This window comes from Mauremys reevesii, linkage group 9, assembly GCF_016161935.1.
Source record: "Mauremys reevesii isolate NIE-2019 linkage group 9, ASM1616193v1, whole genome shotgun sequence".
In the NCBI taxonomy this organism is placed as follows: domain Eukaryota; kingdom Metazoa; phylum Chordata; order Testudines; family Geoemydidae; genus Mauremys; species Mauremys reevesii.
The window spans coordinates 55,779,043-55,801,435 of record NC_052631.1 but is presented as its reverse complement, the minus strand read 5'-3'; the positions used below and the strand labels follow the sequence as shown (position 1 = coordinate 55,801,435).

The 22,393-nt window shown below is 51.9% G+C and overlaps 2 protein-coding genes across 4 annotated transcripts in view; both read left to right on the top strand.

Annotated features, from left to right (window-relative positions):
• The window catches only part of CROCC2 (ciliary rootlet coiled-coil, rootletin family member 2), a 139,662-nt gene extending 122,538 nt beyond the window's left edge, over positions 1-17,124 (top strand). For 2 of the 3 annotated variants that reach the window (XM_039486945.1, XM_039486944.1), the window contains exons 33-36: positions 3,466-3,666; positions 14,604-14,735; positions 15,804-15,953; positions 16,380-17,124. In XM_039486945.1, coding sequence (XP_039342879.1) covers positions 3,466-3,666; positions 14,604-14,735; positions 15,804-15,953; positions 16,380-16,463 — 567 coding nt within the window. In that variant the 3' untranslated portion in view covers positions 16,464-17,124. The remainder of the gene's footprint in view (positions 1-3,465; positions 3,667-14,603; positions 14,736-15,803; positions 15,954-16,379) is intronic. The other variant, XM_039486946.1, reaches the window with a different exon arrangement.
• Positions 17,125-17,586: 462 nt separating this feature from the next.
• The window catches only part of SNED1 (sushi, nidogen and EGF like domains 1), a 142,717-nt gene continuing 137,910 nt past the window's right edge, over positions 17,587-22,393 (top strand). The window contains exon 1 of the mRNA XM_039487511.1: positions 17,587-18,215. Within this exon, the coding sequence (XP_039343445.1) occupies positions 18,141-18,215 (75 nt within the window). The 5' untranslated portion in view covers positions 17,587-18,140. The remainder of the gene's footprint in view (positions 18,216-22,393) is intronic.

Sequence of the window (22,393 nt, the reverse complement as noted above, 5' to 3'; positions counted from 1 at the left end):
CCATTTTAGATCCCGTGGGTGAACCACTAGGCCCAGGGCTCCCAGTGTAAAGGCTCCCAATCAGCCACCTCTGAACCAAGGGTGCTGGAGGCCTCAGCCAGTCACCCCACCCCTAAGGGTGCTGAGGAGGCACCCTGCCCCTGTCCCGCCTCGGAACCAACTCCAGCTCCGGTTCCTGAGCCTGGGGCTACCAGCAACGCAGGTAGTCAGGCTCCTGATGAGCAGGAGGGGAGGGAGGACCTTGTTCCCCCATTATCCTCTTCGTCCTCCTCCCCAGATGAGGCCATCGCAGGCACTTCCATCTCTGGACCGCCTCCTGTAGGCAGCCGCGCACACCAGGACCTCCTGTGCAGTGTGGCACGCAACATGGGCCTGCAGGCTGAGAAGATGGTGGAGTCAGAGGACCCAGTGGTCAACATTTTGGCCCCAGAAGGTCCTTCGAGGGTGGCTCTGCCCCTCATCAAAACTATACAGGCCAATGCCAAGACTATCCGGTAGACTCCGGCCTCCGTACCTCCCACAGCCAAGGGTGTCGAGAGGAAGTACTTTGTGCCCTCAAAGGGGTACGAATAACTCTTTACGCACCCGCGGCCCTGTTCATTGGTGGTTGCGGCTGTAAATGAGAAAGAGAGGCAGGGGCAGCAGGCCCCAGTGCCCAAGTCCAAGCGTCTGGACTTGTTTGGGCATAGAGTGTACTCTACAGGGGGACTCCAGCTCAGAATTGCCAACCAACAGGCAATTCTGAGCTGATATAACTTCAACTCCTGGAACTCAATGCTCAAGTTCAAGAGCTTGTGCCAACTGAATCCAGGGAGGAGTTTGGGGCCATAGTAGAGGAGGGCAAGGCGGTGGCACGGACCTCTTTACAGGCCTCACTGGACGCTGCGGACTTGGCAGCATGCACCTTGTCCTCAGGTATTGCCATGAGGTGCACCTCACGGTTACAAGCCTCGGTCCTACCACCTGAGGTTCAGCAGATAATGCCGGACCTGCCTTTTGATGGGGCGGGCTTGTTCGCAGAGCAGACTGACTCTCGGCTGCATAGACTAAAAGACTCAAGGGCTACTATTAAATCCTTGGGTATACACACCCCAGCAACCCAACAGAAACATTTCAAGCCCCAACAGCCGCAGCAGCGTTTCTACCCTCCTCAGCCGAGGCTGGACTTTTACAGATGAAAGGGCAGGAACGGCAGAAGGAAGCCTTTGAACCCCTCTTCCAGACAAGGCCAGGGCCCGACCAAACCTTCCTTGGGTTCCAAGCAGGCCTTTTAAAGGGACGCCTGAGGACGGCACACCAGTCTCATTCCCAGATCCTTCCCTACCCTTTTTGAATCGTTTGTCCCACTTCTACCATGCCTGGTCCCAAATAACCTTGGACTGCTGGGTCCTCCGCACAGTGGAAGCAGGATACTCTCTCCAGTTCTGCTCCTACCCTCCCTCCCACCCCCCTTCCCCGTCCCTCTTCAAGGACCCCTCTAACAAGCAACTCCTTATCCAGGAGGTGCAGGCCCTCTTCACCATGGGAGCGATGGAGGAGGTTCCTCAGGAACTAAGGGGCAAGGGTTTCTACTCCCGATACTTCCTAATCCCCAAGGCCAAAGCGGGCCTCAGACCCATCCTAGACCTACGTGGGCTCAACAAATTCATGGTAAAGTTGAAGCTCCGCATGGTCTCCCTGGGCACTATTATCCCCTCCCTGGATCCAGGAGACTGGTTTGCCGCCCTCAAGATGAAGGACGCGTACTTTCACATAGCAATCCATCCAGCACACAGGCACTTCCTGCGCTTCATGGTTAAACATGATATTATCAATTCATTGTCCTACCATTCAGCCTCTCAACAGCCCCACGAGTGTTCACCAAGTGCATGTCGGTCATGGCTGCTTTCCTCCATCACCAGCAGGTGCAGGTATACCCTTACCTCGACGACTGGCTGCTCAGGGGCTGCACCAGGGCACAGGTGCAGTCCCAAATCCATTTGGTCAGGTACACATTTGAGTGACTGGGTCTCCTCCTCAACTTGGGGAAGTTGACCCTGGAACTGACCCAGAGAATAGAATTAATTGGGGCAGTGTTAGACTTGATCCAGGCATGGACCCTTCTACCGGAGTCCCGATTCTGAGCCATCACAGACATAATTTATTTTTTTTTGCTGCCTGGGGCGGCAAAAACGCTAGAGCTGGCCCTGCTTGTGAGTCACCTAATTGGAATCGATATGAGCAATCATTCGAAGAAGAAAAAATGGTTACTAACCTCTCGTAAGTGTTGTTCTTTGAGATGTGTTGCTCATGTCCATTCCAAACCCGCTGGCCTTCCCCTCTGTTGGAGCAGCCAGCAAGAAGGAACTGAGGAGGCGCTGGGTCAGTGGGATCATCATATATTGAGCGCCATGAAGGTGCCACTCCAGAGGGCTCCACAGCCAACCCAACAGGTGCTGCTGGGGGAAAAACTTTCCGACGACTGTGCACATGGCGCACACACACCTAATTGGAATGGATATAAGCAACGCATCTTGAAGAACAACAGTTATGAGAGGTGAGTATCCATTTTTAACTCCTGTGGCTGCACCTCTTTACACCAGCCTCAATCTGCACAGCACCAATCCCAAAGCAGAGTTGGCCCCCATAGCCTAATAGTGTGTGAAAATGTGTCACCTCCCAAACTGCAGCTGTGCAACGAGGGACATCTGGTCAGGGGCAGCTCCAGGCCCCAGCACGCCAAGTGCGTGCTTGGGGCGGCATGCCGCGGGGGGTGCTCTGCCGGTCGCTGGGAGGGCGGCAGGCGGCTCCGGCGGAGGGTCCGCCGGTCCCGCGGCTTCGGTGGAGCATCCGCAGGCACGTCTGCGGGAGGTCCACCGGAGCCGCGGGACCAGCGACCAGCAGAGCACCCCCCGCGGTGTGCCGCCGTGCTTGGGGCGGCGAAATGGCTAGAGCTGGCCTGGTGAATGTTGGGTTCCAGTATTGGCAGGTGCCAGGGACAATTTTACAGATAGAAAATATCTGCTCCAAGAAAGAGTAGGTCAGCATTTTTCAGACCTGGGCACCCAGCCCATTTTCCGTGGGCCTAGCTCCCGTAGTAATCATACCATTTATTTAGGTGCCTACCTATGGATTTTGGTGCCTAGCTTTAGGCACATGACATTGACAATGTTGGCTGTAAATCATAGGCCTACATGTCACTATTCTAAGGAAACTGGTTCTTGTAGTTGCTTCCTGTAAGAGCAGAGCACAAAGGTACAGGCATCACACTGTTATTAACGCTGAAATGCAACTGCTCTGCTCAGCTGGTGCCTGGATTTGAACTCTCCCTAGGCATAAGAATTCCTTAAAGTCTCTTCTCCTCCGACAGCCGTGGGCCAGACCATCTGGTGGTGTAACCTGGTGCAGCAATGGAACTACACTGATTTACACCAGTTGGGGATCTGGCCCCAAAGCCTTACAGTCCATCTCTTGGGTATGTCACAGATAGTCTGTCGTCAGCAGCAGAGTGAGCAGGAGGCTGCAGCATTGCTGCAGAATGTGCAGGATGAGAACAGCATTCTCCAGGAGAGACTGATGACACTGCAGCGAGCTGTAGCCCACCTAGAAGGGGAGAACAAGGAGCTGGAGCGATCGGCCTTCGAGCTGAAGCAGGACAATTCTGCCCTGAAGAAGACCCTCAGCAAGGTACTGTAGGGGGAGTTGTGAAGACACCAACGGATGTTAAATTTGACACATGCAATGATGCACATGTATGCAAACAGGCACAACCTGTCTCAGGCCTGGAGCTGTGTATTCCATCTGCAGACACTAGTTCACGGCCTGCATAATACTAGCAATGTCCAGGGTTGGATCCTCAGCAGAAAAATCATTGAGACCCCCAAAGAGGTCAGTGGAGCTCTGCTCATTGACCTCAGCTGGGAATCTGGCCCATTCATGGGTATCTATGAACAGATATACAAGCAGCAAAGTCAGTGAAGATCTGTAGGAGGCAGGTGGGTCAAAAGCTCCTCCCCTCCCCCTGCTGCTGCTGCTCCCCACCTTCCTCCTCCCCCACAATACAACACTGTTCAGTTCTTCTCTCATCCCCCATCTGTCGCTGCCAGCTACCATGCACCGGACCCTCCCAAAGTACCTTCCTCTCAGACCTGGAGTCCTGGCTCTCTTCTCCATCCCTGATCTTGTCCTCAGTGACTCCAGCTTCCACTCTGGTGTCCCCTCCCACTCGCTAGCCCCCCACCTCCTCGAGCCCTTGCTCAACTAAAGGGACACTTGCTCCACCTTGCTCACCCCATAGTATTGCTCCTTCTGTGACTTCGCACCTCCGTGGCCCCTCTATTCGACCACTGCCTCGTTGCTCTGGTGCCCCCAGCACCCACCCCTTTGCTCAGCACTGTTATGAGCTGTATTCCATCCATGTCCATGACCTCTCTTCTGCTCTCAGTCCCCTGCTCCAGACCCCCTTCCTTTTTCTGACTCACTTGTTGATTCCCTCCCCTCCAGTCTGGACTCCTGGGCCTCTCTCTCCATCTGCAAAGTCGCTTCCTCCAGCCCCAGACCCTGGCTCTCCCCATCATCTGCATCATTCACTCCTGTCCCATGGGGATATTCCTCATTGTGTGTCTACACAGCACGTGGGGCCCTGAGCTTGGCCAGGACCTCTGGGCACTACTGGAGTATAAATAGTAAGTAAAACCAGTGATGAGAACCTGCCAGTGGTGCATTTAGTGGCATATACATCCGGAGAGCAGGCTTGATTCTGCATTCTCCTGCCCTTTGCATCATCATGTCCACCAGTGCAAAGGAAGGGCAAAATGCAACCCTGCTGATCTGGAAAGAGTCTAAGTGAGAATACAAGGTGGAGTGCAAGGGGAAAGGGTTGTCTTCTTCATTCTGATTTGTGTGCAGACGTGCATGTTCACCAACATACAGACATGGGAGCAGATCCCCAGCTGGTGTAAATCAGCCTGGCTTTGTTAGTCAAGAGAGCTGTGCCAATTTACCCCATTGATCATGTACATAGACACACTTGCCTTGGATCATGTCGTGTCTGTGTGTGTGCACAGTCATGCCTCTAGCTAGACAGATAGAGATATTACAGACATACACACACATTTGCCTCTGACAATGTATATTCATGCATATAGACCCCGCATCAGGAAAGCATCTCAATTCAGCAAAGCACTGCTTAACATTAAGCATGTGCTCAAATCCCACTGAAGTCAAACACATGCTTAAGCACTTTCCTGAACCAGAGTCATAGTGTAGTATAGATGTGAGCTTTCCCTTCCATCTCTGCCAATTGAAGTCAGTGGAGACAGACTTCTGTGAGAGAGAGGAGAGTCAAGCTCTGTGCATTCCCACAGTCACATAACATGGAATAGACATAACCATGCGAACACAAAAGCCCAAGCAAAATCCTGTGAGTGGGAGAGAGAGAGAGTGCTGGCTGTGTGTTCCAGTAACCTTTGTTTTCTTGGCCCCCATCCAGTCACTTCCCACCACATGCATTTATGTACATGATTATTGCTCTCGCATTCTTTGAATGTAGTCCAGATAATGAGTTCAAAACTCTTCATTCAAATGTTCTCTCCTCCAAAATTCCCTCAAACACAAATGCACAAGCACACATGCGTGCACACACATACATGTGCACGCCTCTTGGCTACCTGATTTCTTCTCCTGCTTAGAGAGGGGGCTAATGTTCAGCTCTGAGGCGCTGATTCCAGTTTGAAGGAATAGTTTGTGTCACGCATGTGTTAGGTATCAGCAGGGGCACTCTGGGATTGGTCTAATTAGCTCTAGTGATGGGGGAAGCAAAATCCAAACCATGTGCTAAAGCCGTCTTCTAAATTTAATACAAGTAGTTTCAGATTGACTTTTGACCCCTCTACCCAAAAAGATTGGTGTCTAAAAGTTTTTGTCTCTTTAATCAGCTGGTATTCCTTTCCCCCGCTGCCCCAAACACACACACACACACACACATTCTTTCATTCAGAACTCTCTTTTTTGATGGTTTCATAGTTTTTACTGTTTCATTTCCAACCAGTTTGATGGTTTCTGAACTTGACCACGGCACGTAGAGCTGTGTGCAGAAGCAATCCCATGGGAACTGACCCAGAGTAAAATATCAGGGACTGAATGTCCTCAGAGACTGAGCTACCCACTGCAGAGAGGATGGAGGATGATGGGATGTGTTTGTCCCCTTAGCATAGTCTGCACTGAGTGCATGATTGGGAGCCAGGATCTCCTTAGTGCTGTCCCTTCCTCTGCCACTGACTTGCTAGGTGACTGTGGGGGAGTGACATCAGCTCCTTGTGTTGTGTCTCAGTTTGCCTATCTGAAAGATGGAGGCAATCATAGGTCCTTACTTGTGTGCTGTGAGCATCAGCTGTGCTGTGAGACTTCATCTCATGGCTCTTTCCATAAGAGGATGGGTTTGCCACAGGGCCAAATTTTCCCTTTCATCCAGTGCTACACAGCATGCTTGTCTGCTGATTGGCCGTCTCCTCCACCCCAGAAATGGCTACACGCCATTGATATTCATATCTGTACAGCCCAGTACCTCAGCTGCGGATGAGATTCACATGGCATAACTTGAGTCGACTGCATCACCTTTGCACATCCCCTGACCCTGGGCTGGCTGTGCTTTGGGATGGTCCCCAGTATAAATCCCGTGAGGGCTGCTCTAACCTGCACCAGCTGCCAATAGTCTGAAGGGGCCTAGGCAACAGCTGTGGATCACTGGGGTGCAAGGATGCCCTGGCACCATCTCCAGTGCTGGCCACAGGGAGGTGGGCTGGCATAGGAGCCATTCTGTCAACTCTGCACCACCTGAGGATGCCCTCCCTGGGATGATCCTCCAGCAGGCCAGCTGTTTGCAGTGCTCCACCAGGAGAAGCTGAGCCAGGGAGTGTGAAGCACTGGCCTCTGACTGGGAGCCTTGGAGAAGGAAGGCACTATGCCTTGCAAAGGGAGACACCTTTCCTCACAGGAGAAGGAAGGATGGGCAGGGCATGGGGTGGGGAAACCTGCCATTGTCAAGTGATTGAGATGAGCTGCTGCAGAGCAAACACAGACTGGGTCCTGCAGCTACTCTCCTCTCAGACACACCAGGGCAGCCCACAGAGACATCCAGCCAGATCCTCAGTGGGTGTCAATTTTCACTGACTTCAGTGAAGCTATGCTGATTGGCACCCACCGGGGATCTGTCCAGGGGCAGCTCTAGGTATTTTGCCGCCCCAAGCACGTCAGACAGGCTGCCTTCGGTGGCTTGCCTGGGGGAGGTCCCCAGTCCCGCGGATTCGGCGGCATGCCTGAGGGAGGTCCGCCGAAACCGCGGGACCAGCGGACCCTCCGCAGGCATGCCGCTGAAGGCAACCTGCCTGCTGCCCTCGTGGCAACCAGCAGAGCGCCCCCCGTGGCTTGCCGTCCCAGGCACGCGCTTGGCGTGCTGGTGCCTGGAGCCGCCCCTGGATCTGTCTCATTATCATCAACAGAGCTACACCCATTTATGCCAGCTAGGAATCAGGCCCATTGACCCCAGTGGAGCTACACCCATTTACATCAGCTGGGGATCCGGCACTGCAGGTCTCAGAATGCAACACTCTGCCTTGATCTGCACAGTCAAGGTATGAAAGATGAGGGTGGCTGCAAAGGGCTCTATTTGATGTAAATTCAGAGAAGCCCATGAGCTCACCGTGATTTGCCAGAACTGGGTGGAGACTGGGTGCTGCTGATATATTGACAGCTCCAAACAAAAGGGATCAGAGGTTGTTCAAAACTATTCCACCCTGAGCTTCTGTGAACTACACTGGCTAACAGCAGCCATTAGGGGGCACTGTGCTGTCCAGGGATCAGCAGGAGCCATGCCCCTCATGCAAGAAGGTGGCTTAGAGGTGCTCCAGCAGCCCCTATGTCACCCCAGGACCCCTAAGAATATGTTTCCTCTAGTGTTGCAAAGACCCTTCAGCAGACCAAAAACCTGGCCACAAGTCTGACTTCACCCCATCTAACTCAGCGACCAGTGATTTTCCAGCAGCAGGTTCATGCTCTTATTGGTGAGGCAAAGTAGGGAAGCTCAGGACTGAGGGATCCTGGTGCTGAACATCCACGTCCCTCCAGAGAAGCCGTCTCCCCTTTTCCAGCATCAAGAACCCTCAAGGAATCCACGAGGGCCTCACAAATTGGGCATTGGCTGAACTAACCCCCAGGGCAGCCTTGCTTCCTGCTCCATTCTGCTTGGACAATGCAGCCAGCTTGGCCCCATGGGTTCCCCTGTGGGTGTCCCCATGAAGACAGAGCTTAAAGCTGCTCCCCTGGCAGAACAGATTGTCCTGCTCTGGAAGTGAATGTTTCCTTGGCATTGCTGCCCTTGCTCCTGTGGCCCTGTGATTCCAGGGTATGTTCAAATAAACTGGACCTTAACAGAAGCTGAGAGCTGCCTGGTAGAATGATGCAACTGACCCCACAGATGCCAGAGGAAGCAGTGGGCGCTCCTGTTCAGATGTTAGTGACAGCCTGAAAGGGGTGACTACCCTAATGTTAGCCTCTCCATCAGGGACATCCATAGCTTTGTTTAATGTGGCAGCCAGTGCCTCATTTGGAGCACCTTACAAATCAACAAGCTGTAGCATTAACACTGTGTAAGGGAAGCATAGGAGCCAATGTTCAATGCACAGTTGGAATCGTAAAAATGTATTCAATTGTGCTTGATTTGCATGTTTCATCACCCCAAAAAGTGTATGCAGAGTTGGTAACTACATGTGCAAAATAGGCGTTACTACCTCTCTGATGCATGCAGTTGTGCTAAGTGCACACACAACCTACATACACAAGGGAGCACGTGTTTTGCTTGCAACTGCATGGATAATGTGAGTAAAAATCAGGCCCCAGATCTGTTCTGATCCGGGGCTTTATTAGGAGGGGGAAATTCTCTCTGATCTGCTATACCAGTCCAAACATTTGGTTGGAAGGAACAATAACCACTGGTTTAGATGATCTCAAAGAAAGAAGATGAACAGGTGAGGAAAATTTCCCTTTATTAATACCTTGATATTAGCCAACAAGGTGTACCAGAGCCTGGGACTTGGTTAGAAAAGGGGAACTGTTTCTTTTAACATTTTCTCTATTGAAGGTGTCTATAGAGCTGTACAGGAACAGAACAGGCAATAAAGAACCTGGCTGAAGCAACTGCTTAAGGGCTTGGTTACTCAGTAGTGGAGATCTGGTAATAAAGATGGAACAGGTCTATACTCAGCATTCCCAGTCGCACTTGTGGTGCTCTGGTGTCACTTCACTGAAGTCCATGGAGTTACCTCTGACTGAGGCTAGTGTGACTTAGAGCCAAGTTGGCCCAGTACATGTAGGGAGACGTTGGGGTTGTCTCTTAAGAGAAAAAGTCACTAATAAGAGAAAGGTCAGGTTGGCTCTAGCAGATAAACTCTGTACCTGATGGATTGGACACAAGCATGTCCTACAGGGTGTGGATTAAGGTTTTGCTAGGAGCATTAAGTGGAAGGAGTCAGCAATTCACACCCCCTCTGCTCTCCAGCCCCCTCCCATGTCACAGATCAGATGACTGTGTAGGATGGGGTCGACATGGAGAGCCCTGAATGGGGGCCCAGGACCCCTGAGAACAGCTCCATGGGAGCTCTCAGTGTATATGGAGGAGGCCAAGGAAAGAGTGGTGCAGATCTGCCAAGCTCTCCCTCCTGAAGAAGGGGAGGCCAGAGATAACTACCATGGATCATCTCCATGATGTGGGGAAGGATTCCTTCCTGCCAGACCTTCCCAATGTAGACGTGCGGACTCACCCCTGCGGCGCTTCCTGCTGCTGACTTCTGGGAATTAGCTCAATTTCCAGCCCAGAGCACCCCCTGCAGGCCGGTAATCCACTTTATCACTTGCTGTTGGGCCCCATGTCCCTCCCTGGACCCAGTGCCCCCTTTACCTGGTGTGCTGCCCTCTTACAGTAACCCCTTTCTCTCAGGGTCTCCCCTCCCAGGGGAACCCCCACCCACTATCCCCACCTCGCCTCAGTATCAGGCTACTGCCAGTCATTGTCTAGCCCCCACACCCTGGGGCAGACTGCCTTTCCCCAGCCCTGCTCCACTCAGGTATCCTGTCTCTAGCTCCCTGCAGCCAGGCCCTTCTCCCTCTACAGGCAGAGAGAGACTGACTGGGTCCTGGCTCATTGCCTCTTATAGGGGCCAGCTGGGCCTGATTGGGGCATGGCCCCAGCTGAGCCTACTTTCCCCAGTCAGCCCAGGCTTCTTGCCCGAGCCACAGCCCTCTCCTGTGCTGTTTTTAAACCCCTCAGGGCAGGAGCGGGTGACCACCCCGCTACACCCAACATACAGTGCAGTTCCTTGAGCTTTGCATCAGGTCCAGAATTTGACCCAAAGGAAGTCACTTCTGGCTGTGTCCAACAGCTGTTTCCCTAACTATGTCACTGCTTTCCATTTACTGTAGTAAGGAGTTTAATTCACACAAGGTAGTCAGACCATTGTCCTGGTTTTCTTCACAAATGGGCGTGTGTGTGTGCAGTTGTGATTTTAGGTGTGCTGCGTTGCAGAGAATAGAGCCACCAGTTTGGTTTCCTTTTGCAAAATCAGTTGTCGATTGTGGGATGGGAGTGAGCTGAATCTGCTGAATTCCTGTTGGCATACATTGCATTGCATTGGTACATCATCGGGATTCTAAGGGACAGTGTGAAAATGAAGCTCCAGAACAGTTGTTTAAACATCCCCCTCTGAGTCAAAAATCACAAGGCATTTCCCAGCTCCAGGGAGTGTCCAGTACAATTCTGATGATACTGTCGGATAGAGATCTATTTCAGAGGTCCATACTGAACTAATCAAGTTGTTCTGCATTAGCACTGGAATGTAGTCATGACCAAGAGTGGAAGATGAATACTGTATCTTCCACTCTTGGTCATGACTACATTCCAGTTTCCCTTATGGAACCTCAGAGATAAGGTGCAGGAAAGTCAAAAAGATACACAACACTCCATAATACGAGCACCAAGGCTGGCTAAAAGACTATTAGTCCTCTGTTCATGGCTCATTATTGCAGTAATGGCCTTCTGTCCCAAAGGAGACTGGCATCCCATCATGCTGGGTGCTGTACTCATCCATTGTAAAGGACAATTGCTGCACTGAAGAGTGTACAAATGAAAGAGTGGGAGAAAGGAAGGTACATTATCCTCATGAGAACTGAGGCACCAAAACAGATTAAGTGACTTGCTCCAGATCTCACATAGCAGAGCTGGGATTCAAACCCGGCGTTCCTGAGGCTAAAGTCAGTGTGTTAACCACAAAAAAAACCTTCTGCCCCCCTGAGCTATGCCCCTTCCATAGTGAATTGGCTAGAATCTATGTGAGTGACAATAGTACACTCCTGAGAGTGGAGCATAGAAGGAGCATAAATTAGGCTGTCGAGGAAGAAAAGCAAGATGGTGAGAGCTGGTGCATTTTACTTATCTTGTTTAATGCCAGTGAGTGCCTGCATCAGAGTGCAGTGCTTCCCTGGGATTGCCTTTTGATCTCCAGGGAAGATTTGCTCTCTGCTGCAGGGTGATTATACAGAACACTACACAAGAAATGAAAATATGAGAGAAATGAAATCCTCCTCAAAGATCATTTCAGACATTTTAAATTAAACTTCATTTGTCATGAATGATCAAATTCCAAGCAGTAGCTAGGGAAGAAGGAATCATCAATACAGTCCAGTAACTCTGCAAGACTATCCTAATGTTGCAGTCCAGCAGTGGGCTCCTTTTGAACATTGGCATAGCATTCTGTTGAATTGTCACTCCTGGTTCTCACTCCAGAGGTGGAGCCAAGCAACTTTTGGATGGAGAAGGGGGAAAGGTATGTGCAGATGTGTTAGTGGGCAGCATGCATGACTTCGGCACATCAGCTTTGCTGTCTTTGCTTGCTCCTTTTCACTGCTGTAGGTGTTCCCAGCATGTCCTAGTTGGGCCCTTTTGGTGCTAAAGAAGTTGTTATAATGATCAAACCCCCTGGGGTTTGCATTTGAGATCCCAAGAAATATCAGCAAGGAAAGGAAAAACAATCCAATCAAGCAATAATATTTCTTACTGTGGAAGCCAGTCCAAGAGCAGCCATCTTCAATGCAGCTGGGTTGCACCCTTGGAGAAGGAAGGACCATTGTCACTAGACAGCTGTTGGGGTAGAGAACACCAGGAGTTGGGGCCATCTTGACCTGCAGCATTAGTAGAGCTTTGTGTTCCAGGGTGAGAATTATGCAGATAAGTTACATTGTGGAGGCTGGACTCTCTCACCTCTCTCTAGATCACAGCTGATCCAGCTTGAGTTCAAACCATCATTCTAGAAGTACAAGGCACTAGAGGCCATTACTCACCCTTTGAGCTATCCAGTTCCCCCTGCAGAGGCTTTGGTGGGGCTCTCTGTAAACAATTCTATATAAAAGTATGTTTTGTTGTCTAATGTCTTAGTGTTAGCTAGCAGGGAATGCGTGAACTGGGATCCTTGAAAACACGTGCTCCCAGAGGGAGAGGCTAGGAAATGTTCTGCTCTAGATCTGCCAGAGAGGCAGGAAAGCCAGGTATGCCTTTGCTGGCTGAGCTTGGCACTGAATAGGGATTGTCCATCAGGCATCTTAATGAATTTTCTAGCTGCAGAAACTAGGATGAAGGGAAATGTGATATTTTTCTGTTGTGGAAAAGCAACATTACAGGCTGTATGAGAGTCTCAGCAAGCATGAAATAGCTTTTACATGGTGCCCCTTTATTCCCTGTGCTCAACCTCTTCCCCTGGGCTGGGGGGCGGGAGAGGATAGCTAATGAGTTCCAGAAGATCAGCTGTAAATGGCCAGGGAGGGTAATTCATATCGAACTCATAAAACCCTTGAGTAGCGTCTCAGGAGGGGAAATCCGGATGTGGCCGTTTATTTATTTTGGATTTTGCTTTCTTCTCTTCTCCTTTTAACATTTTCTTCCAGGAGACGCTCATTGTTTTTTAAAGGGACAGGCCTGCTTTGGTTATTTGGAGGCTTTTATCTGTTCAAGCAGGGCAGGGACTGCTGGTAACAAAGGCCCCTGACCAGCCAGCAGGCTCCATGCAGAGCATTGCCCAAGCACTGGGCCTTTGAGGACTTTCCCACAGCTGGGGGTTCTAGACACAGCCCTTCTTGTACCACCATGCCATGCCCAGCCTCCAGATGCTGCCCTGAAGATGGTTGTGCCCTTCGGGAGCTCAGCGCTGCAGCGCGGTCCTTCCTGGCCCACCTTCGTGCACTGTGTGCACAGATACTGAAAGTGCTGCTGGAGGAGAGGTATTCACTGCACCGTCCTGGCTCATGCAGCTCTGCTCCACCGCTGGTCTCACCTGCCCAAGGGCCCCTCAGACCTCAACAAACTGCCAACAAGTTGATTTGTGTCTAGAGCTCTGGGCTGTGAGGCCAGTCCCTGACAGCTCTTTCTTCCACTGAAAAGTGACCTGCGTGGTGTCCCCATTTCAGCTGCAAACCCTCAGCCTTCCTCACGATCCACTGCTTCCCCCCCATCCCACCATCTTGAGTCCTTCCCTACCTCCTGGGGTCTTTCCCCCACTCTGCCTCTCTCCTGATCCCATCTGCCTTTTCCTCCAAACACCTCAGATGTGCTGTCTCTTCCCACGGCCCGGGCTCTGCCCTTTCCACTCCACTGGTTTTTCTCTCCCCAGAGTTCCCCGGCTTCTTCTTAGCCAGGTCTCAAGGTCTCCTCTCCATCTCTGTCATAGAATCATAGAATCTCAGGGTTGGAAGAGACCTCAGGAGGTCATCTACTCCAACCCCCTGCTCAAAGCAGGACCAACACCAACTAAATCATCCCATCCAGGGCTTTGTCAAGCCAGGCCTTAAAAACCTCTAAGGAAGGAGATTCTACCACCTCCCTAGGTAACCCATTCCAGTGCTTCACCACCCTCCTTTCCTTCTCAATCTACACATGCCCTTTGACATGGCTGCTCCCTCGCTTCTGGAACCACCCTCCCCCTCAGACTGCTCCCTCAGCATTGCCTCCAGTGACTCCCTTGTTTCCCTCCCAAGATTCCTCTGCTGTCACTCTGCCCTCTGGTGAAGGAGGTCTGCCCCACACTGCCCTCACCCACAGCACAGAATCCTGGGAGATAGAGAAGTCCTCTGCCTCAGTTCCACACCTTGATGCAGCTGTTCTCATAGGTACTGGGGTGGTCCAGTGGGAAGAGTACTGGACTGGGAGGCAGGGGATCTGGGTCCTAGCCCTGCATCTGCTAGTGACCTTGGATGAGTCACTTTCCCTCTCTGTGCCTCAGTTTCTACTCTGCACCTTTTCTCTGAGTTGTCTGTTTAGATTGAGATGGGTCACTAGCTGTTGCTGTAATGATGAACTCAGCAAGCAGACACTCCAGAAGGTACCCTGGCTTCAATGAGCATGCCAGCTCCAGGCAGCCAAAGCCAGCTATGTGTGCCAGCTGGTAGGGCTAGGTTTTCAGGGGTGCAGTGGGACTCTTTTGAAAATCAGCCCAAGACCTTGAAAATCCCAGCCCACTGGGAACTGCTGAGCAATGGGCGTACCAGAGGGGAGGTGAAGGTCCCTGCCATGCGACTTGTCCTTGCAGGCAGAACGGGAGATGCTCAGGAAAGAAGACAATGCCACGCGGTTCAGTGCAGAGAAGAAGCAGCTGGACCTGCCACTGAGCAGTCTGCACCAGGAGGTGGAGGACACCCTGAGACAGAATCAGCCGCTGCAGGTCAGTCCACTGGTAATGGTGGTTTGTCACAGGAAATGGGGGCGCCTTAGAGGGTTATTCTGCCCTGGGGTGAGGAGATGAGATGAAGGCTCATGGGAGTAGAAAAAGGGAGAGAGAGGAGCACAAGGGGCGCAGGCAGAAGGAGACGGGCCAGGCAGGGGATAAGTAGGAGCAAACAGGAGCTTAGCAGAGTCCAAAGGATGCCTAGAGTCCCAGCCAAAGGAAGCCGTAGCCCATGGCATCATCTGTGGCCAGGGGTCTTGGAAGGTGCCTGCTGGGAGGAGGCCCATGAAACTTCTTCCTCCCCAGTTCCGTGGCTGGGGAGGAGGAGGCCAGGTGCCCAGGAAAGGGGTCTCCCAGTTTCCAGGCCTGGTGGAGTGAGGAGATCTTCTGGTTCCTGTTAGGGCAGGGAAAGTCTCTCTGCCACTGCAGGGGGCTCTAATCCATGTCCTGGCTCCCCTGGCTAGGAGATGGGGTGCATGGGGTCTTGTGGCCTGGGTGCAGGCAGAGGCACTGACAAAGGCCAGTTCTCCTCACTCCCCAGCCTGCTGCTCCCCATGTGGCATTCCCCAGAGAGCAGATCTGGCAGGACACGGTGCTGTTTGGACACAGTCTCTCTAAGAAGCGAGGGGATCCAGGGACAGGGGGGCAGGACATGGTGCACTGCAGCCCAGACACTCACCTCTTCGAGAAGGTCCAGGCAGCTGTGAAGGAGCCTGGGGAGCAGGTGTCCACATGCTGGCCCACACCCTGCAAGGGGTCCTTTGAGAAAGGAAAGGGACCTGTCTGCAGCCTGCACAGGGGAGCTAAGGGTCAGGCACCATGTGAGTGCTGCAGAGTCACTAAAAGGGGAAATGGCTCTTTGTGAGCCCGCACACGGGTACCAGAGCCCCACGTGGCTGTTGGAAACGGACGGTGCTAGCTCAGCACTGCCCTGTGGAAATGACCTGAGGGAAGGCTAAAGACAAGGAGCGTCTGGGTCCAGGCCCTTGTCCTGCACTGCCCAGTGGCCTAGTACATGATTCCAGTGGGATTTGGCTGACGCCCTGCCCTATGTTTCTGTGCTAGGCCCAGATCACAGAGATGGAGCGGGCACATGCCCAGCGCCTGATGGAGCTGGAGACAGAGAGGCTGCACAGCACCCAGCTCCAGGCTGAATGGTCCCTGGAGTCCCGGGAGAGATCCCACAAGCAGCGTGTCAGGGACTTAGAGGATCAGGTAGAGGGGTTAGACACACAACAGTAACATCCTTAAAAGGAGCCATTGGGGAGGCCATGCCCTGGCTGCTGGTGCGGGCACCATTGGGCACCAGGTTTGAGTGAGCTCATGCAGAGGCCTCGTCGGGCAAGACTGGGGCTGGTGGGGCAGAGTGGGGTGCTATGGCTGGTAAAGTGTCTAGTGCCAAGGGGAGCTGAACACTTGGGTGGCACAATTCTGATCTCAGAGCCTCTCACCCCTGCCATGCAGTGCCAGAGGTCAGGGCCACAGGAATCGGATCCCCAGAGCAGGTCCGGGGAGGGTATTATTTTCTGCCTCAGTATTCCCTTGGGGAGATGCCCAGGCCCCATAAGGAAGATCCCTGTACAGACCCCTGGGAAATATTACCTTGCCTCTCCGTAGTCGTAATGGCCCCATGCTTCCCAGGTGAACTCGCTGAAAGAGCAGTTGGGCCAGGAGGTGCGGAAGAGACAGTCCTACCTCACTCAGGTGCTCCGGACAGGGAAATGATTCTGAAATAGCCCCTGTGTTCCAGCCTGGTAAGACCTAGTCAAAGACAACACTCAGGACCAGCTTTCAACAGTGACTCTGCAGCCTGCAAGCTGGACTCTGACATCTCCTCCTGTGCCAGGACGCTTGACTGACTCATGGCCAGCACTGCTGTGGGGAGAGGTTTCTGGGAGGAGCCTGCACCACACCAGTGGCTGGAGCAATGGGGACTGTAGGCCTTACACAGCCAAAAGGAAACCCTGCAGTGAGGACAGCTGTTCCCTTGGCGATGGCTGAATCCCAGGCCACTGATGCATAGCCAATTAATGTAGGCCATTTGGCAATGAGGGATTTCTCTGTCATTAGGGCTACCAGGGTGATTCTCATCCAGGGGCTGAGGGGTCTGGCTGGGGATTTGTGTGTTTGTTGTAACCATACTAATGGGTCCTGGCTTCCTATGTTATCTCACCCCTATTGTTTAAATAGCTCCGCTCTCCCAGCAATCGGGGCCACTCTTCTCTCCTCAGGAGCAGTGCCATTTGGGCCTGTCTAGCTGGTGGAGTGACAGACCCTCCCAATCTCAGCAGCATCTTCTCATTATGCTAGACGGGGTCTGTCGCCATCAGACAGATCTGTGCAGCTTGAGGAACCGGCCCTTGAGTGCACAGAACCTCAGGGCCGCCCAGAGGATTCCGGGGGCCTGGGGTCTTCGGCGGCGGGGGGGGCCCTTCCGTTCTGGGACCCGCCGCCGAAGTGCCCCGGAGACCCGCGGCAGGGGGCCCCCCGCAGGCGAATTACTGCGGAAGCGGGACCCGCCGCCGACGTGCAGCCCGGTCTTCGGTGGTAATTCGGCGGCAGGGGGCCCCCACCGCGGGTCTTCGGGGCACTTCGGCGGTCGGTCCCGCAACGGAAGGGCCCCCCACCGCCGAATTACCACCGAAGACCGGGCTGCACGTTGGCGGCGGGTCCCGCTTCCGCGGTAATTCGCCTGCGGGGGGTCCTTCCGCCCCGGAGCGGAAGGACCCCCCGCCGGCGAAGACCGGGAGCGGAAGAAGCTCCTGGGCCCGGCCCCGCAAGAGTTTTCCGGGCCCCCCGAAGCGAGTGAGGGACCCCGCTCCAGGGGTCCCGAAAAACTCTCGTGGGGGCCCCTGTGGGGCCCGGGGCCTGGGGCAAATTGCCCCTCTTGCCCCCCCCCCTCTGGGCGGCCCTGCAGAACCTGCAGGGGACTGTATCCACCGACATTAATCAAAAACCTAGTGTACGCTAACGAGACGCAGGGAGAGAGCACATCGCCACCACGCCTGGAGACTGGACAAGCTCTTCATCCTTTCAGGAAACGCAGGCCTTTTTTTAATGGTGGCAGGTGGCTGGGATTAGCTCAAAGCCAAGTCATCTTGTGACTCACTGGCCCTGAGAGGCGTCAAAGTGTAAAATTCAACGTTCCACCCACTCGGCCAGCCACAGGCTCCAAGCAAATCCCTGAAGGAATCAAACTGTGGTTTCCATGGCAACAGAGGCAATCATCTTGGGACCGCTTTGGCCTTCACCTGTTAGCATTTTACATGTTTTCCCATGACTGGCTGGTGGGTTGGGGAGGTAATTTGTCCCAACGTTGGGGTTTTTTAAGCACTGATTTTAAATGCTGAGAATAGAGGGTGTTTGCTAAGGAAATCAACAGTGGCATTTTCAAGGCTTTGGATGGATCTTCCTGCATTTCATCTTTTAACAATATTTGATAAGCGACATCTGATTCTGTTCCTTCCCATGATACAGGTAAATCTTCCCCTCCCCTCCCCTCCCCACCCCAACCCCATGCTGCCTGGCTCAATGCAGCATACAGGCATGTAGAGCAATTCTGCTCACACACTGGCCTAACTCCAGTGACTTCTGTGGTGTTACTCTGGTCTTACACCAGTGTCAGTGAAAGTGGGACCAGACCTACACAGGGGCCCAGTTCTGTCAGCTTATGAGCACCCTTGAGGGTGACCCCACAGCAGGCAGGAGGTGCTCAGGTCCTCATAGGACTGGGCCCTCAGACTCACTGGGCCAGATCCTCAGCCGGTGTAAATTAATGTGGCATCATTGATCTCACTGGAGTGAGATTGGTTCATGCTATTCAAGGAGCTGGCCCATTGACTTCAATGGAGCTACGCTGATTTACACCAGCTGGGGATCTCGCCCATTGATTTCCATGGGTCTGTGCTGATTTATGCCAGTGGGGGAGATGGTCTGTTGATCTCCACAGAGCTAAGCTGATTTACACCAGATGGGGATCTGGCCAATTGACTTCAATGGAGCTACACCGATTTACACCAGCCAAGACTCTGGCCCACTGGGGGTGATTCTTTTCTCACCATGCTGTATATCAGGAGTAGCTCCCTGAAGCCAATGCAGTGCCCCAGGGGTGAGTGAGCGGATATCTCACTCTGTAGCTGGCGTTTCTGCCCCCTCTCCAATGGGTTGTTTACATGGAGTTGGATGTGGCGGCAGGAAAGACCATGCAAGAACAAACCACCATCTCCATCAGGAGGGTGGGAATCATCACGCCCACATTCCAGTGCCAGTGCATTTCAGGACTGGACCCTCTGGATTGGGAAGATTGTGTGGGCGTGGATCTGGGCAGCCCAGAGAATACCCTCACATTGATGGCACAGCTGGGTCTCACTGAGGGAAATGTGCCATGTTGGTTTTCACATAATCCCTTTGCTGTTGATTCTAACTGAGTCCTGCTGTTGTTTTCGGCTCCATTTCAGTCCTTACATAACATGTTCCTTGGCCTGTGTTCAGTATTAAAATGTACCTTGCAATCATTGCAGTGGGGAATATTTATATTGCATTTCTATGAATAAAAACATACATTATTTTGAACCATGATTCTGATTTTTATATTTTCAAAGCACTGAGAGCTGGATGCTTTTTGGCACCTCTTACAAATTGCTGGGGTTTGAAGTTTTGTCATAAATACTGAATGCATCAGAGCAGGGAGTGATGGCTATTACTCTGTATTGGTCAAGTGACGACCAGTGCCCAGGCCTGATCTGAAGGAATCGGAATAGATTATTGGCTGCATTTACCATAGCCCCACCCCCTCCTCCTTGGGCTTGAGAGGGAGTTATTCTGGGTGGTAGTTCTCCAACGGGTGTAAATCAGAGGAGTGCCATTGGATTTAATGGTGCTACCCTGATCGACACCAGCTGGGGATCTAGCCCATTTACTTCAGTGCAGCTACCCTGATCTATACCAGCTGTGGATCAGACCCACTGACTTCAGTGGAGCTACACTGATTTACACTAGCTGGGGAACTGGCCCATTGACTGGTCTCAATATGGAGATGACATGGGCAGTGAACAAGTTGCCTCCCCAGTCAGCAATCTCCATGCCAGTCGGTCACTGGGGAGCCAACTGGAAAACCAAAGCCACGCTCAACCCCTAGAGATTGTGAGCATTCGGCTTGGGCCAGGCACCTCCAGAACAGGTCAGCCGGGAATGGGGTTTTCAGTGGAGGCCCAGATGAGACTTGAATGGGAAGCAAACAGACATGTACAAGTAATAAGAGCCTCAGTCCTATATCAGCAGACAGATAGCAGAACCCACCATGTTAGGCTTGATCGCTTACTGACAGAGAGCAAATATGCCTCTACCTTAGGACAGCAGCATTTCCACTTTTCCAGCCATACTCAGGGGCGGCTCTAGACCCCAGCGCACCAAGCAGGCGCTTGGGGCGGCCGTTTCCCGGGGGGGCGGCATTTGGCTCCGGTTGAGCTCCCGCCGTCATGCCTGCGGCAGGTCCACCGGAGCCCGGGACGAGCGGACCTGCCGCAGGCATGACTGCGGCGGGTCCCGTCTTCCCGCGGCTCTGGTTGAGCTCCCGCAGGCATGACTGCGGCAGGTCCGCTGGTCCCGGGCTCCGGTGGACCTGCCGCAGGCACGCCGGCAGGAGCTCAACCGGAGCCGCGGGAAGAGGGGACCCGCCGCGGGACCGGGGAAGGGCGGCGCAGCGCTCCGCGCTGCTTGGGGCAGCGTGATTTGTAGAGCCGCCCCTGGCCATACTGTATTGCTCCTCCTCTCAGATTGCCCAGTGAGATGTTAGATTATAATCCATGTCTTCCACCCTTATCATCTACACAGCAAGGCATTTGTAGAGAATGGGTAGCTAGCCCCAAACTCAGCAAAGCATTTAAGCACATGCCTAACTTTACACTAATTCTGTATTTAAAGTTAAATGTGCTTAAGTGCCATGCTGCATCAGGGCCTGCCTGTAGAATAAAGTCTTACATAGAGTTTAGGTCATAGTACACCCTAGCTTCAGCTTCTTGACCTTGGATTGTTTGTTTAAACTCTGATTCTTCCCTCCCCCATGCCCTACATCTTTCTTCAGCTTCTGTTATTGCAGGGATGTTGATGCAGTTTTGCTTGGCTCTGTAAAGGAAGTTCTCTGAGTTTCCATTTTCCTTCCACCAGAGCTGAAGACCTTAAACTGAGAGACCAGTCAAAATGTATTCTCAACGAAGGGAAGAGGAGTTCTCGCAATGACTTTAGATGCCAGTGTTGCCAGGTCCCCCGATTTTATCCCAAGGCTTGCAGTATTTGCTGTTTTTCTCAAATGCCCAGCTCCTGGAGTCAGATGATTATATGAGAATCTCAGTTTTCATTTAAAAAGAAAAAAGTTACTTTCTAGCCCTCATGGTCATAGAGAAAAGCTTCAAAACAGGAACCCAAACAGCTCAAAAACCAGAGGCAAATAAAATGAAAGAAATAATAAATTCTGGGTCATAGACTCATAGACTTTAAGGTCAGAAGGGACCATTATGATCATCTAGTCTGACCTCCTGCACAATGCAAGCCACACAATCTCACCCATCCACTTCTATAACAAACCCCTAACCTATGTCTGAGTTATTGAAGTCTTCAAATTGTGATTTGAAGACCTCAAGCTGCAGAGAATCCTCCAGCAAGTGACCCGTGCCCCATGCTGCAGAGGAAGGTGAAAAACCTCCAGGGCCTTGTTAAACCAATCACAGGATTTCTCCGGGCCTGGTGTATGAGTCTGGAACTTGTGTCACTGGCAATACTGAGGTGGGCCTGAGCAGCTGATGTATTGAGAGAGTTACTACATACTGAGTAACCAGTACATGGCAATATTTGACAGCTGTGAGCAAGGACATACAATCAGGGAGAAAAATGGAGAGACACCTTTGAGCTCTGTAGAAATGTGTTGCTCTAGGATAGGGTCCTGTTCTGCCAAGATTGACATATATGCTTACCTCTGTGCATGTTAGTAGTCTTCACTGCAGCTACGCACATAAAATTAACCTCATGCATACAACTTTGCCAGATTGGGGCTGTAGTACTTTAGAAGAACAGGAGGATGGTTGGTAACCATTTGGCATTAATAAGAGCTAGGCATTATTTAATAAGAAAGAGAAACTGTCCCGCCTAACTAAGTATCCTTGATCCTGCGTGGATCAGACTGCAGGATTAGGGCCTTTAAATGTGTATGCTTATGTAATAGATTTGTAAATCTGTACCTATGTTATGATTATTATCTGTCTTGTTTTACATAGTTCATATTTAATAATCAAGTAGTGAGGCATTCTGCATGAAATAGCCATCTAAATTGAATGCATATTTAGGCATCTTAATTGCCAGCGTCAGAGGGTTTTTCTAGCTCTGTCAGGGAGCTTTGTGCTGCTTTGCTGGGATAACTTGAGCTTTCTTGATAAAATGATTTGCTGATGATAACTGTGGATTTTCTCTGTGGAGACAAAGAGGCCCTTGAGTCTAAAATGTAACCTAAAACATAACATTGCTGAAAAGAATTTCCTGATAATATTTTTAGCACCTTAAAAAAAAAAAACTCCACACCGCTTTTTTCCTTCTTTGCCTGTGGGGGATTTTAAAAGAGAAGAAGAAATGTAATGCCCAGGGTGAGGTCTGAGGATTAACCTTTT